We start from the raw sequence: 17001 nt of genomic DNA, 5'->3' as shown, positions 1-17001 counted from the left end.
TTGACAGCACGGTGATTAATTACGGATTACAAACTCGTGTTACCAAAGGATGGCGAAGGAAATCGGTCGTGCCTTTACCGAATGAACTATCCAGGTATTTGCCTGGAGCGATTTAGAGAAATCACGTGAATCCAAAATCAGGATGGGCATTTGAACCAACGTCCTCCTGAACCCGAGTCCAGTGTGCTAACCGCTGTTGGCACCTCCTTCCATCTTTGCAATGGAAACTGTAAATACTATTAGTCCCAAATCTCAACACATGTAGCGTAGGATCCTCTGCAGTATCTATAATGCTGACACTAGAAGTTTAAGGTTTCATTTATAAAGGATTATCCATTTTGCGCTGAAATCCTTTGCGGCATTGCTTACATTTTTCAGCTCTATTCTTTGTTTATTCTCCTGTAACTCTATGCTGTTGTTCTCAAGCGTTGAGTTATCTTGAAATCTGCCGGAATACACTAAAGACTCAATTAGCGTGTCACCGACAGCACGACACAATTAATACTTTATTGCCATTTTGACTACAGCTGGAAATCATTATAAGATAATATTGTTGATACTTTAGGCAGTAGGTCATGGGTGTTCAACCAGCAACCCGCATACCGGATGCGGACCAAAGCAACTTCAATGCTGCCCAAGGAGTGAGCATGAGACAATCGGTAAAAATAGAAAAACAAAAATTGTAAAGTTGAGATAAACTGAATATTTTCAATTTGAAACTCCTGTCACACGATACTATTCTATCATTAGTCCATAACGTTCTTAACATTGCCACTCTTGTTATATTTGAAAGCCCACAGTCTCGTTCATATACCCGGCCAATCCGTCATACGCGCTTCCTATGTTGTCTTACGGCTACTTCGACTGCAACTGCGAAATTACAGATGTAGACACGTACAAGGAAATTAATTTATGGAAATCCAAGGAAATTCTGTGTTATTTTTTGCAGCTGTGATAGAGAACCTTTGTTAGAAATCCTCGTGCGGATTGCAGTTACTGCCAATGTTTGCCGTCTCACAGTACCGTAAGACTGTTAAGTACCGTAAGTCAATTGTGACATTAATTCTATGAGTTGTAATCACTTATATATAAAATTATTAATGAAATCTCATATGTAAAATGTCAGATTAATCTAATTTTGCTTTTTTAGAGTAAAGAATCATAAATCAATAAATTCTAAATTACTTAAATGTGCCAACTATAAACTTCCGAGCATCTTTTCTTTCTTTCCTCACCGGTTAGTGTTAAGTATGTTAAGTGTGCCCCAAAAATACTCGTTTTCTTCCAATGTGGCATAAGTAAGATAAAAAGTTGGACACTCCTGCTGTAGAAGATATCATTACATGTCCTCCCTGTACAATCTGTTCCATACTCGCTACCAGTGGATCACCTATGGTGTTCTAAGCCCCTATAGTGGGTTGCAGTTATAGCCAACATCCTACGGGTGGAACGTGGACGTGAAACGCCTACTGACGAGTTAGGCGCTGTTTCGACGCGCAATAAGCTCGGACGCTGTAGAACAGTTCCCAGATCCTGCGTGGGTCGCAAAGCGGTCTCCGGACCGAGGAGCCTTTTGCGGTCTGAGAACCGGTGAAAGGCAAGGCAAGGCAAGACAAGGCAAGTCGATGCGCACCCGTGTCGGATTACTGTTCTGCGGCGGGCAGCGGAGGGCGCCGTAGTGGTCACAAGCGTGTCGCAGCAGCGGCGGCGGCGGCGGCAGCGGCGGCGGCGGCAGCAGCAGAGCAAACAGCAGACACCACACGTCACACAAACTTCGGCTAGCGGACGTCTTGCGGACGGGTCATTAGTCCATCAAATGTTGCGGGAACTTCGGAGGAGATCCGATACGCCGGGTCGAAGCTGCTCAACCGGCTGCAGAAACGTTTCGAAACAAGCACAGAAATTCCCTTTGCATTTATTTGCTTTTTCAGCTGTGTATTTTTCACAGTATCGTAACTTTTTTCAAATAAATTGACTAGTACGTTGGTCTGTTAAACCACTGAAGCGAAAGTTACTTATTCAGGAGGCGTTTCTGAGATTTACTTGCAGTTTTAGACGTCAATCGTACATCTTAGATCGTCAGCGTAATTTCTATGCATACACATTCGTTTAGAGAACTGAAAATAGTATAAGTTCAGCTAAAGAGCTCGTTACATTAAGTAAACATGTAAAATAAGAAAAAATTTCCAAATGTTTATGTGCTGTGCTATCTAAAAAAAAAAAAAAAAGAAAAAGAAAAAAAAGAGAGAGATGTTTCCGTGTTAAATCTACATTTGTTCATGACATCTGAATATGTAGTTCATTCCTGAGCGCTGCACTGATGACCTAAAATCCGAGAAGTACACCTCAAAATGAAGCGTAGATTCCCCGTTTCTTCGTCACTAAATGATGTTAATCAGTGGTTATGCTGTGCTTTTGGGGTTTAACTGTTATTGCAGCTAACTGCAGTTGACAGAAGGTCTGATTAATTAGAAGATAGAAGACTGCAAGCGAACTCTGAACAGCAGACAGAGGCTATTTCATAGGAGCGTGTTCATGATTTTTTCCCATGAACAGTTCAAGATGTGTAAACAAAAATTTTTAGGCGATAGTATATTAAAGCTTCTAAAGCTTTTTATGTACTTTTATTAATAACATTGTACAGCTGTCTAAAAAATAGTGTTTCTCGTTTTACCTGTCAGTGCCTGCAGTGATAATTGGAAAGGAACTCCGGTTTCGTAGCTGAAAGTGAAGGCTAAATATCTAGACTCAGTGCAGTATAACATTTCTCAGGAAGACTGAACTTGTCTGTGCGGCAAATTTCATCCTGCTATCCAGGATATCAGTGGGCTGTGTCTATGAAACATTTCACTGCATCGAATGCCTTTTAAAAATGCACATAATTTCATTTTAAGCAAAATTAGAAGAGGCCTTTATCTAAACGATTAACCACGCAGTAAAATTCCCTCCTTTGTTTTAATGTAAATACTGCTTTGTTTTCTTACAATCACTTGCAAAAAAGTTTCGTCCAATATCATGAACCTCTAGCGACGTGACTACCTTAGGCCTGTGTGGGAAACCCATAGTAACCAGTTGTCACGTACCTCGAAAATAAATAGAAGGCGATAAACTGTAGCATTTGATAATTTACGGTTTATATGGGAACAGGAAGTTATTGCTGCAGAAAAAGATGCTGGAACTGGATTCGAAAAACGACTCAGGATTTACTTTTATATAATACAACCAAAAAAAGATTGTCAGTCCCAGCCTAGATCATGCTGCTAGGTCATGTTCCGTTTATTCACGTTTGATGGACTAAATATGTTCGTACGACAAAAGTACTTGGCTCAAATGTTACGCGGTTTGATTCACTATGTGTTTCACAATGGGTGAAAACGTTCATTAATTCTGCAGATAGTACCCCCACCACGCCTATAAAAAAAGGGGCCATAATTACAAAGAACAGGAAAAATAAAGTAAAAATCAAATAAAAACTACACTAAACTAGGAATAAACTTGTAAAAGCTTTCGCACTGAACAGTAATGAATGAAAACGATACATGAGATTGTCTTTGTTACCAATGATTTGTCTTTTTCGTGTTGACTGTAATCAATAAATGTAACCAGCCTTTATGGAGCACCACAACTCTGAGGAGAATTCGCCTACCGCAACGAACAGTAAGGAAGCTAGTCTCACCGAGATTTACGCAGGACGGAAAGAATGAAGAAGCGTGTCTTTTCAGTTGCTAACACAATTGACACGAAAAAGACAAACCAATATCCGCGAATGGACTGGCAGGAAGAACCATCTCTAACCGACACTACTTCGTCTGCGAATAAGATGCAATCTTTTTTTGGTTGTACCTGTTATGGAACCTAAATCTGCAGACATCGGCGGCGACGATGTCCATAAGAAGGATGTATTTTGCCTTTTTGTTGAGGTCTGTCACTCGAACTTTGTAGGCGGGAAACATGCGTCTGTGAAAACAGAAACAAGAGTGTTTGTTTTTCCTTTCTCTGCTTTACGTTCCTGTGCTTTGTACATCTCGTCACACATTTTTACATCTCTTTCTGCAGCCGTTGGTGACAGAACGCGAGTATCCCGTCCGCGTGTCATTTCGCGTCCGCTGGCCGGCCGTGCGAGTCGCGTCTCTGTGGGGAGAGAAACAACAGCCGGCGCCTTTACCTGTTGTGGAACTTGTACCGGTAGTCGTCGGCAGCCACAATGTCCAGCAGCAGGATGTATTTCGCTTTCGCGTCCAGCCCCGACACGCGAAACTTCATCTGCGGGAACATCTGCCTGTAAGGAAAACACCACACACTCAGTCAGCAGAACTCTTCGGCGTCACAGAAAAAGGAAGGCATCATCTTGCAGAGAGGGCCTTGCTACTCACGTAGCCAGTATCGGCTGCAAACAGCGTCAAAAAATAGCAAATCAAGGTTATACTAAACCATAAATAAAATAAGCACAGTCACTCTCTTTGTGGAGCACAGTTCTGCAATCAAACAGGAATCAATCAAACAGGAACAATAATCTAAGAAAAAATATGGTGTTAATAAGACAAAGCACAGAACAAACAGCTTCCGAGAATGCAGATGTGGTGGCGACATTGGCGAACAGAAAAAAATGTAATTATAAATGTATTGAAAGTTAAATGGCGCAGTTTTACTTTGTAACATCTCCACTGATCAACAGCGATAAGGCCACCTTGCTAGACTAACGTTTTCCAATACTGATTATTGATTACAAGATGCTGCTTTCAATTTCCAGGCATTATATCACGCTTTTACGAGGTGGAATGTTCGGATACGGAACGTAATCAGTGCTGTCAGCCTAATTGTGGGACGACAAGAGAAAGAAGTATAATAGACGTTCGCTGTTGCATCATACAGGTTAAAACATTGTACGGTATCATGCTATTGATGCTTGAGCGCATTGGTCTCTGCACTGGACCAGACTCACTCAATAATGTCACTATGAAATTATGCTGCTACTCCCGAAGTGGCCCATGCTCTTTATATTTTGAGAGAATCTCAGATGAAACTGGTAATGTGAATCTGCAGCAATTCCGATCCTGACTTAACAAAAAATTACATTTTTTACTTAAGTTGTGATACCTGTATTGCGGCATCAAGTCTGTATCCAATTGCGACATCAGTATAAAACTCCGAAAGTTTCACTATTGCGGGAGGGGGGGATCCAAAAACCGAAGTTTGGAAACAGCTGACTGGAATCAGTCTAATTTTTTATAATTCTATGAATATGATTGAAGTCATAGTTTTATGGGGGTGACCTTTCGATATCAATTTAACGAGAGCGAGTAGAATAGGAGGAAAGAACGAAGATTAAGATTTAGCACCTCGGCGACAACGTCCTCATTACAGATGTGATAGAAACAATGCCAGGAGGTGGAATTTGGCCGTGTTGGTTTCAAAGGAACCCCCACGGCATTTGTATTAACCATTTTAGGGAAACTTCGAGAAACCTTAAACTGGATGGTCGGTATGCTAATTCAGTGTGCTAACAGTTGCTCTACCTAGCCTCGTCACAAGAACAGACGCGATCATAAATGAAATGTGCGCTATTGGACAGGAGTGGAAATCAAAGTAGAAAGCAAGGACTGGAGATACATAATGCTTAAAAAAGAACATAGAGATGAACTGAACGTATGTGGGTAATGGATAAACCAAGGGCACAGTGTTACAAACAAAAACACGGACGACTGGAATCTGAAGGAACGAAGGAAAGATGGCTGTGCCCAAGACTTTGAGGATTAGGTTAAGCCAAAACTGGTTTTATTGTTGATGCTGCTGCTGCTGATGATGATGATAATGAACATCTGTTACATGCATAGGGTGAGATTCAACCGTGGTTCATTTTGTAGTCATATGGTTGTTGGGTACCAATGTTATGAGTGTAATAAAACACCAGTTGGAGTTTCGAATCATATGCTTTGTATTTTTATGCAAATGACCTCACAATCATTAAAAAATTACAAACCATTTAAGCCAACAGCTACAAACTGTTAATGACTTTGCTATTAACAAACGATACTAGAATGTATGAAATACAGGATAGGCAAAAAAAAGAGGCCGCATTCACACGTTTATTGCAAATACAGAATACATAGTAGTAAATTATTATTATGAAGAACAATATACTGAACATTCAATAGATCGATACTTCATAGGAAAAGCTGAACATGTTCACCATTAACATCGATAAACAACACAGCAGGTCTCAAGAATTTTCTGAAAACTTTGCCATTTCATGTGGTGTGATTTCCGGCATGGCATAGTGAATGTTTGTTTTCAACTGTTCAGTTTCACGCGTGTTGTTACTGTAGACTTTAACCTGTGAAAAACGCCACAAACACAAATCACAGGTAGACAGATCGGGAGATCTAGGGGCCATAAACCTGCGGAAACTACCACTTCTCCGAAAGCTTCTTGGACGTGTGACATCGAGAACCGTGAAATATGCGTCGTAGCGCCATCTTGCTAGAAAAACGCATACTCTCGTTCTTCCTTCGTCAGGTGCGCTCCGAAAGGTTGCAGTTCCGTCATGTACACCTGAGAATTCACAGTGTTGCTAAACAGAATGGTGCCTACATTCCGTTGGCCTGAAACTGCGCACCAAACGCCCACTTTTAGATCATGCAGAGACAAGTCAAGGCGTTCCCTGGGCTTGTCTGTTGACGAATGGCGTGTGTTTTGAGAATTCAGGTACCTGCTAAGGTGAAACCATGTTTCGTGTGAGTCGATGTAAGGATTTGAATAAAGATATCCATCATTGACATAGCCCGAGTCACCGTTCGCAACAATGTTGTCGGTGAGCGTAATCCCTAAGTTTTAACGCTTGCATTGCTGTTGCTTTGTATGCTCTCATACATAACAGCTTCAACAAGTTCTGGCATGGTGTTCGTTTGATGTTTAGTTGGGAGGATAGACGCCTAGTTGATTTCCGTGGTCTTGTTACTATAGTCTCGTATTTTCCGGTAAACAAACTTTCTTTACACGGTTACGTAAGGCCCGAGCACCTGAACCCATTGCTCTATCTTTAGTAATCGACTTCTGCAAAACACTTTTTGCAGGAGCAGGTGTCTCCGTATTATTTATCTCGAACCTTTCATTTAACGTTTCAAACGATTTACATCCAAAAAAAGCATCAAGAGTAAACGTTGTTCGAATGAAAAAGGCATTCTGCAGAACTTTATTCACAATAAACTTCAAAATGACTATTAACAGTGCAACACAGATCTCTAAATCGCCGCTGGACATCACGTGACATACAAATGAACACGCTCGAGCGCCGCCTTAGAGTTAAGAAATAACACTCAGCTTCAGATACCACTTTCAATATAATAGAGAGCCTCTTTTATCTTGGCCACCAAGTATTAGCTAAATTTTTGTGTGAATGTAACATACAGAATGTTTTAAAAAGAATGACCTGATTTCAAACCCCACATTTATTGAAAAAAAACATGCTACAAAAGTGGGATGAAATTAAATATAGTCACAAAATATGAAAGTCTTAGCTACGTTATTACAAAACGCTCTATGTGTACACCAGCAGCACACGAACGACATGTTTCTACGTTTTTGCCACGCTTAATTTTCATGATGAAGCAACATTTCATGTTAGCGTTAACGTGCTCACATGAGGACTCCAGAGCACGAAAGAGACTCACCTACAGTGAAATTTTTGTGCCATTTCTCGTAAAAAAAAAAAAAAGGCGTACGATCCCCCCCCTTTTTTTTTTTTTTTTTTTTTTGAGGAAAACACGGTGACTGGAATGAGCTATCTTCAAATTCTGCAGAACTTTTCACTACTTCGGGAGGACTCCGAAAACTTCATTTTGCAACAGGATGGAGCTCTACAACTACGGCACATCGAAGAATATGTGTTTCCCAATGACACATGTCTCAACCCCGAGACAGTGCCCTCCGTTCTTGGGATCCAAGATCACCAGACATGACCTCAGGCGAATTTTTCTTTTGGGGATATGCGAAGGAAAGTGTGGTCATCCCCCCTTTACCTCGTAGAAGTGAAGAACAGTATAACAGACGCCATAACTTCTGTAAAAGCAGATACACTGTGTAAAGTTTATGAGAACTTAGCTATTGTCCAGATATTGTTGCTGCTGGTGGTGGACACACAGAACATTCACAGTAGAATAGCTACAACTTCAAGATTTTGCGAGTATTTTGCAATTCAACCCCTGTTTTTAGTATGTTTTTATCAATAATTGTGGAGTTTTGAAAACAGGTCATTGTTTTTGAAACACCCTGTATTTGTGTTTTGAAATCTTTTAATGCATAGATGACTGTACGGTCAGTATGGCCAAATGCCAATATAAATAAGTAAATAAAATAAATACCGACGAGGAAGAATGTGACTTCGTAGTACTGCTACGTCGCCGCTAGTTCCTCGAAGCTCACGCAGCGGCAGCGTCCGAGACGCGGTTCGCGAGGCTGCGAGGGACGGCGCGTGTGCTCTGAAAGCACGCGGTCCCGGTGCTGAGGCCTGGCCGACGTACCGCATGTGGTGGCGGCCATTTTGCGCCCCCGAGGCCGGCGGGGCGTGCTGCGATTGGCCGTGTGACGAGTATCGATGCGGTGACAGATGCGGCTCCCCAACTGCCCGCGGCCGGCACAACAGCCGCCCCCCGTGCACGCGCACTCTCTCGCACGTTCACGTTCACGCTCACGGTCGCGCGCGCCGGCCGCCGCGGACCGGTCCGACAGCGCTTTCACGCGACCCCTGCCTCCGGCGATCTGTTAACGCGCCCTCCACAACACCCCTCCCTTTCCCCTTTCATTCGGTGTAACAGCGCAGTATCATCGCCTGTGAATTAGATTACAAAGATTTACCGCGCCCATCATTTAGAGCCGGCTCAAATTTAGACACACTTCGCCCCCCTACCCATATCACGCCTGTACTGGGGACTGGCGTTACTAATAGACTACAAAAGACGAGAGATATCGCTTGGGCATCAGAATAAAGCGCTGCTTCCTAGCTGTTCCATGATGTCCATGCTACTTAGCTTGCATTTATCGCGAATCTCTTGCCCAGCGTAAAGTCCCGAGCGACTGGAAAAAAGCGCAGGTGACGCCTGTACATAAGAAGGGTAAAAGGACGGATCCTCAAAATTACAGACCAATATCCTTAACATCGGTTGTAGCAGGATTCTCGAACATATTCTCAGTTCGAATATAATGAAATTCCTTGAGACAGAGAAGTTGCTGCCCATGCATCAGCACGGCTTTCAGTCCTACGAAACGCAATCCGCCCTTTTTCACATGATATCTTGCGAACCATGGATGAAGGGTATCAGACGGATGCCATTTCCTTGACTTCCGGAAAGTGTTTGACTCGGTGCCCCACTGCAGACTCCTAAGGTACGAGCAAATGGGATTGGTTCCCAAATATGTGAGTGGCTCGAAGACTTCTTAAGTAATAGAACCCAGTACGTTGTCCTCGACGGTGAGTGTTCATCAGAGGTGAGGGTATCATTTGGAGTGCCTCAGGGAAGTGTGGTAGGTCCGCTGTTGTTTTCTATCTACATAAATGATCTTTTGGATAAGGTGGATAGCAATGTGCATCTGTTTTCTGATGATGCTGTGGTGTACGGGAAGGTGTCGTCGTTGAGTGACTGTAAGAGGATACAAGATAACTTGGACTGGATTTCTGATTGGTGTAAAGAATGGCAGCTAACTCTAAATATAGATAAATGTAAATTAATGCAGATGAATAGGAAAAAGAATCCTGTAATGTCTGAATACTCCATTAGCAGTGTAGCGCTTGACACAGTCACGTCGATTAAATACTTGGGCGTAACATTGCAGAGCGATATGAAGTGGGACAAGCATGTAATGGCAGTTGTGGGGAAGGCGGGTAGTCGTCTTCGGTTCATTGGTAGAATTTTGGGAAGATGCGGTTCATCTGTAAAGGAGACCGCTTATAAAACACTAATACGACCTATTCTTGAGTACTGCTCGAGCGTTTGGGATCCCTATCAGGTCGGATTGACGGAGGACATAGAAGCAATTTAGAGGCGGGCTGCTAGATTTATTACTGGTAGATTTGATCATCAGGCGAGTGTTACGGAAATGCTTCAGCAACTCGGGTGGGAGTCTCTAGAGGAAAGGAGGCGTTCTTTTCGTGAATCGCTACTGAGGAAATTTAGAGTACCAGCATTTGAGGCTGACTGCAGTACAATTTTACTGCTGCCAACTTACATTTCACGGAAAGACCGCAAAGATAAAATAAGAGAGATTAGGGCTCGTACAGAGGCATATAGGCAGTCATTTTTCCCCCGTTCTGTTTGGGAGTGGAACAGGGAGAGAAGATGCTAGTTGTGGTACGAGGTACCCTCCGCCACGCACCGTATGGTGGATTGCGGAGTATGTATGTAGATGTAGATGTACATATTTAGCACCTGCTCAAGGCATACTGATTTTCAACACGCAGTAATATACAGGGTTATTCAAAACGATGGACCCAGTTTAACTGATTTATATTTCACGAAGTATACACTCAAGTGTCAAAACTCATGGGATAGCTAGATTCACATACACAGACGGCGGTAGAGTCACGCATACAAGGTATAAATGAGCTGTGCATTGGCCGAACCGTCATTTGCACTCAGGTGATTTAGGTGAAAAGGTTTCCGTCGTGATTACGGCCACACGAACTCTGAGTAGGAAACGGTAGTTGGAGCTAGACTCATTGGACATTCCATTTTGGAAGTCGTTGGGGAATTCAATATTCCGAGATCCACAGTGTCAAGAGTGTGCCGAGAAAAATTTCGGGTTTTGTATCCCGCATGGATAGGCGGCGGGTGGGTCTGCTCCTGTGAACTGCTTTTGTAATATGGGCCGAGAGTGAAGGAAGCGAGTAGGAGCAGGAGAGGTGAAGCACTTCGGTACTGCATGTAACTAACACTTTTTTACTAGAGTCAAAGAACACAAATAAACAAAGGCTTGCATAACTTAGACTAGGATGAGCACGTAGGTGTGAAGCCGTAGTCCATGTCGGACCAAAGTCTCAATAGCAAGGTAGCCCACTACGTAATCGAAGCGATGTTTCCAGGTCGTCTGCTCTTGACGAAAATGGACAGAAAACAAGACGGCACTCACTGAGCTCTACAGCGTTGGCTAGAGGGCGCTGTTGTCGGCTTAGCTAGTCTTCTCTAGTGGTATTACTTTTGTATAAATTGCAGCTCTCTGATTGGGACTGGCAATACATATTAATTAACAGTTCTTTCGGTGTCGATTCCTCAGTACAAGCTGTAACTATGTTAGAGACTACCGAACGCTCTTTACAACGCAGATACCTCTTCCTCGTATTGTGCACATTTTTTTGCAGTCTAGTACGCTTATCCACCACTTCTGAATAACCAAGTACGTCGCTAATTATACAAACTGAACTGACTGACGCTGGTAACTAAAATCACACGGGGGGAGAGTCGACGTAAATCACTGCAAGCTGCGCTACACTACATGACAGGAAACTGAGACCTGATTTTTGGTTCACCTGTAGAACAGTTTCAGGGTTCTTCCGGAAAAGACCGCCCCCCCCCCCCCTGCCCCCAGTAGAGCGTTAGCTCTTGAGTTTACCGACAGACTGTACCGTTTGTACTGATGTGGAGGGCACGGCAAGCTCCGTCACCCGATTTCACAGAAACTTCGCTCGGTGGAAGAGGAGTCAAAAATAAGCGAACACGTGTCTCGGCTTATCTGTAGATGCTCTATCGTTCCTGAGAAAACGACCGTCTGTGTTATCGACATGCTTTTGATGCCTTTTAGCGCGCGCTGATAGCGCAATTGGTGGCGCAGGGTGTAGGGTCGCAGCCTCTCACTTTCTGCATCCCGTGTTCGAAACCTTATTACAGCGTTTACACTAATATTTCTCATCAAGTTAGGTGATACAAGGGTATTATATGCTGGGTTCCACAATGTCATACATTTATTATATATGTATGTATGGTATTTTCGGAGGTCGCAATGTTTTTATTAAATTCACATATTCTTGTATTTCATTCTTATACGATCTCTTATTTCTGATACTCTCGTGTTTCAAAAAAATGGTTCAAATGGCTCTGAGCACTATGGGACTTAACAAATGGTTCAAATGGCTCTGAGCACTATGGGACTTAACATCTACGGTCATCAGTCCCCTAGAACTTAGAACTACTTAAACCTAACTAACCTAAGGACAGCACACAACACCCAGCCATCACGAGGCAGAGAAAATCCCTGACCCCGCCGGGAATCGAACCCGGGAACCCGGGCGTGGGAAGCGAGAACGCTACCGCACGACCACGAGATGCGGGCACTCTCGTGTTTATTCTTCAGGAAGAATTGCTGCATTCCGTGGGATGATACCGATCGTAGAAACATTCGAAACATAGGAATTCCACACAAAATGAGCACCGTTCGAAGTCAGGTTTGCCACAGCGACAATTCTTCTTATGATTTTCACCAGGGAAACAAACGTCGTTAACATTTCTGAATGTTTCACGCGTTGGCAATAATTTCGTGACAAACCACACGTAACAGATCACTTTTCCGACACGTGAAACTTTGAGTTGATTGTGAATCAAGATACACTTCAGGAACTTCACCGAAACCATCATTTTTTACGTTCATTTATTGTCTTTTTTTGGTCTTTTCAAATGATTCACCACAGTATTAGTAGACGAATAAGGACAACGTTATTTTGAAATTAAAATGAAATGAATGCCCTTAGCTGCATACAGGCGTTGATATAAGTAAACGGGGACAGTTTAAATGTGTGCCTCGACCGGGACTCGAACCCGGGATCTCCTGCTTACATGGAAGACGCTCTGTCCATCTTTTTTTTATCTCATTTTGTTCGTTTTCGTTCGTTTCATCTGCTCGGTGCGGACGTCGCAAGACACCCGTTTCGGTTCGTCGTTGATCCATTAATTCAGTTTTTTTTTTTATTACAGAGGGCAAGCAAACCCTCTGACCGAACACGCTGAGTTACCGTGCCGGCGATCCATCTGAGCCACTGAGGACACAGAGGATAGTGCGACTGCAGGGGCTTATCTCTGGCACGCCTCCCGTGAGACCCACATTCGCAACTTATTGTGCCGCACTATACTGTATGCATAGTGCCACTGCCCATCATACTCATTGCTCGCGGTTTTACCGCCGATTCCCGAAAGAGTTCGGGCACTGGTTGTGCATCCGCGCTGAAGAAGATGGTCAAATGGCCGGTGAGCCTTAACTATATACAGGGTGAGTCGCGTAAGACGTAACGCACCCATTATTCCGGGGGCGATTGCACGTATCGACAAGCGGTGTTCGGCGAACCATAGCCGACTATGGGGTACATACTTTGGTACATGCACGATAATCACAACGTTTATATTGACCGAGATAATGAGGCAAGTACATGTTTTTTAAATGGGACACTATACTTTTTTTACCATCATTCGAACGCTCTGGAAAAGACGCGTATAGTGATGTAACGCATGTTGCTATATGTGATTCAAACTTCGCTTAAAAGACGCTGGGAAATATTGTACGGTTGAAGGTCGAGGCGGTCGGAAGCGGCTGCAAGACTGTAAACACGCAGTGCGCGACCCGCAGGCCGAGTTGCCGTGCTATATGCAGCATGCACGGCCTACGCTACGTAGGTAAATCCTCATTCGCCCTCTTTTAAGCAAAGTTTGAATCACAATAGCAACATGCGTTACATCACGATACGCGTCTTTTCCAGAGCATTCGAATGATGGTAAAAAAAAGTATAGCGTCCCATTTAAAAAACATGTACTTGCCTCATTATCTCGGTCAATATAAACGTTGTGATTATTGTGCATGTACCAACGTATGTGCCCCATAGTCCGCTATGATTCGCCGGAAACCGCATGCCGATACGTGCAATCGCCCACGCAATAAAGGGGATGTTACGTCTTACGCGACTCACCCTATACAGGGTGTTACAAAAAGGTACGGCCAAACTTTCAGGAAACATTCCTCACACACAAATAAAGAAAAGATGTTATGTGGACATGTGTCCGGAAACGCTTAATTTCCATGTTAGAGCTCATTTTAGTTTCGTCAGTATGTACTGTACTTCCTCGATTCACCGCCAGAATTGAAGGAAGGTAATGTTGACTTCGGTGCTTGTGTTGACATGCGACTCCTTGCTCTACCGTACTAGCATCAAGCACATCAGTACGTAGCATCAACAGGTTAGTGTTCATCACGAACGTGGTTTTGCAGTCAGTGCATTGTTTACAAATGCGGAGTTGGCAGATGCCCATTTGATGTATGGATTAGCACGGGGCAATATCCGTGCCTCGCAGGAGAGCTTCTGTAAAGTTTGGAAGGTAGGAGACGAGGTACTGGCAGAAGTAAAGCTGTGAGGACGGGGCGTGAGTCGTGCTTGGGTAGCTCAGTTGGTAGAGCATTTGCCCGCGAAAGGCAAAGGTCCCGAGTTCGAGTCTCGGTCCGGCACACAGTTTTAATATGCCAGGAAGTTTCGTATCAGCGCACACTCCGCTGCAGAGTGAAAATCTCATTCTGGATGGTATCTGTTCTTACGGGACATGTCCGAAAGAACAGGTACCACTTTCATAAACAACGGTATTTCATTACAAGCTGGAAAACATTCGTTTAAGTAATCTTCTACGAACATGGGTAGATAAATGAAAATCAAAATTAAAAGTAATCATCGAACTTCGAAAACGGAGCCCTAAAACGTGAAACCGCGACGCTAGCCACTGTGCCATCGCTGCGGTTCAACTGCTTATTCGCAAAGAGGCACATAAAGTACGTCGAAAACTTTTACGGTCGTTTTCTCAGAAACGGTCGAGTGTCTACGGATAAGCCGAGACGCGTGGTCTCTTATTTTGACCCCTCTACCACTGATTGTGAGCGAATTTCTTGGAAATCGGGCTATTGCACTTGCCGTGTTCTGCTCGTGAGTATAATACGGATACAAAACGCTGCACGGTGCCACTACGGCTACGACCGTGCACACATTTCGCTCGATCGGGCTGCTGTACGGAGTGCAGCGGAGTGCCAGCGGCACGCCAGTTAGCACGGCGTCCCTCCCGCCGGACTGGCGCCAGTGGCGGACAGAGGGGGCGCAGCGGGAGGCCGGCCGTGTATCGTCCGTTTGTCTGGCCGCGCTGACGGCCCGGGGTGGTCGCGGCGCGTTTCCGGGCCGTTAGCCGTGTAAATGAGAGCCGGCGCGTTGTTCGGGAGGCGCCGCGGCGAGCGGCGGTCGGCGGTCGGCGTTGCCACTTGCTCCGGCCCGCCGCCACCGACACGCCTCGCAGCTAACGGGGCGACATGCCACACACGGCCACTCGCAGGTCTGACGTCGATTCACACTGGACCTCAACAGAAAGGGATGCAAGGAAGAGCCACTGTCAATTGGAGCTGTGTTAGCGCTATACGGACCGTTCAGTAGAACCTCACACTCGTAGCCCCGTACTGACCGTAACAGGTTGGTAAGCCCATACGAAACGGAACAGAAATACTTGTCGACTTCTAGAAAGAATGAGAATGTAATTCTCGTGGAACACTTTTCGGTAAATTTAAATGATGTGTATTGGAAGAACACTACACGACAATTACGCTGCCACCGAGGCATATCTCGTCCAGAGATCATGACATCTACACCTTCATCTACATGACAACTCTGGAAATCACACTTAACACTAGAACACTAAAGGAGGGAGCTATTACATTGCTACTGAACTGCCCTACATTGTATTACACCAATTTTTTTTTCAAAGGAAGTCAAAATGTATAGGTTATGGTTAGTTTATTACATATATTAAATCTCCAACGGGATACTACTTTCCAAAATAAAATACAAAAATCTCCTGCTTGAAACCCTATTGAAATCGTAAATTTTACGAGGTTTTAGTGACCTATGGTGAAGTGCGTGGTCGAAAGTTCACTATTTCTCTACTGTTACATTATTGGTTAGTTAAAATGGCTCTGAGCACTATGGGACTTAACATCTGTGGTCATCAGTCCCCTAGAACTTAGAACTACTTAAACCTAACTAACCTAAGGACATCACACACATCCATGCCCAAGGCAGGATTCGAACCTGCGACCGTAGCGGTCACGCGGTTCCAGACTGAAGAGCCTAGAACCGCACGGCCACACCGGCCGGCTACATTATTGAATAACACGTTGGAAAAAAGGAAATTTTAATCTTTTTAAGCGAGCGCTCTTATTTTATCACGCTGGTCATTTCTCCCAGTGTAGCTGCGAGTCAACAAAACACTTTTCGCTTTCGGAGAAGGTAGTTGGAGATTGAAATTTCGTGAAAATACTTCGCCGCAACGAAAAACGCCTTTGTTTCAGTCATTGCCACCACATGTAAAACCCACTAAGGAATCCCTCTAAAGAGACTGCGTGCGCAGCGCTTGTCCGCCCTCTGCTGCAGTATTACTGTGTCGTATGGCATCCTTATCAGATACGATTGACGGAGGCCATTGAAGAAGTTCAAAGGACATCTCGTTTTATATTCTCTCGAAATAGGAGAGAGTGTCACGGATATTATACACGATTACGGATGGCAGTCGTTAAAACAATGGCGTTTTCTGTTGCGCCGAGAGCTTTTCACGAAATTTGTCGCCAACTTTCTTCCCAGAGTGAGAAAATATTCTGTTGGTCCCAACTACATGATAAGAAATAATCGTCTAAATAAGATAAGAGAAACCAGAGCTTACACGGAAACATTTAAGTTTCCGTTTTTCCCCACGCTTTTCGAGAGTGGAACAGTAGTGAAATAGTGTGAAAGTGGTTTGATGAACCCTTTGCCAGGCAATTAAGTGTGAATTGCAAATTACTCATGACCGGTGTACATTTACCTGTACCATATCCGAGACACTCTGTCCCGTATTTTGCGTACAAAACGAACTGCCAGTCTCTGGACTTTTTCTGCGTCCCCCGTCAGTCCTAGTAACTATGCATCCCATTCCACGCAGCAATATGTGGACGGACAAGTGTGGTGTACAC

At 44.0% G+C, this 17001-nt stretch overlaps 1 protein-coding gene across 1 annotated transcript in view; it reads right to left on the bottom strand.

Moving 5' to 3' along the window:
* LOC126204092 (optomotor-blind protein) overlaps positions 1-17001 on the bottom strand; it is a 532433-nt gene that overhangs the window by 311140 nt on the left and 204292 nt on the right. Inside the window, exon 2 of the mRNA XM_049938510.1 lies at positions 4166-4279. Within this exon, the coding sequence (XP_049794467.1) occupies positions 4166-4279 (114 nt within the window). The remainder of the gene's footprint in view (positions 1-4165; positions 4280-17001) is intronic.

The sequence above is a fragment of the Schistocerca nitens genome, chromosome 9, assembly GCF_023898315.1.
Source record: "Schistocerca nitens isolate TAMUIC-IGC-003100 chromosome 9, iqSchNite1.1, whole genome shotgun sequence".
Classification (NCBI taxonomy): domain Eukaryota; kingdom Metazoa; phylum Arthropoda; class Insecta; order Orthoptera; family Acrididae; genus Schistocerca; species Schistocerca nitens.
The sequence above is the reverse complement of the archived record's forward strand: the minus strand, read 5'-3'. Positions and strand labels throughout refer to the sequence as shown.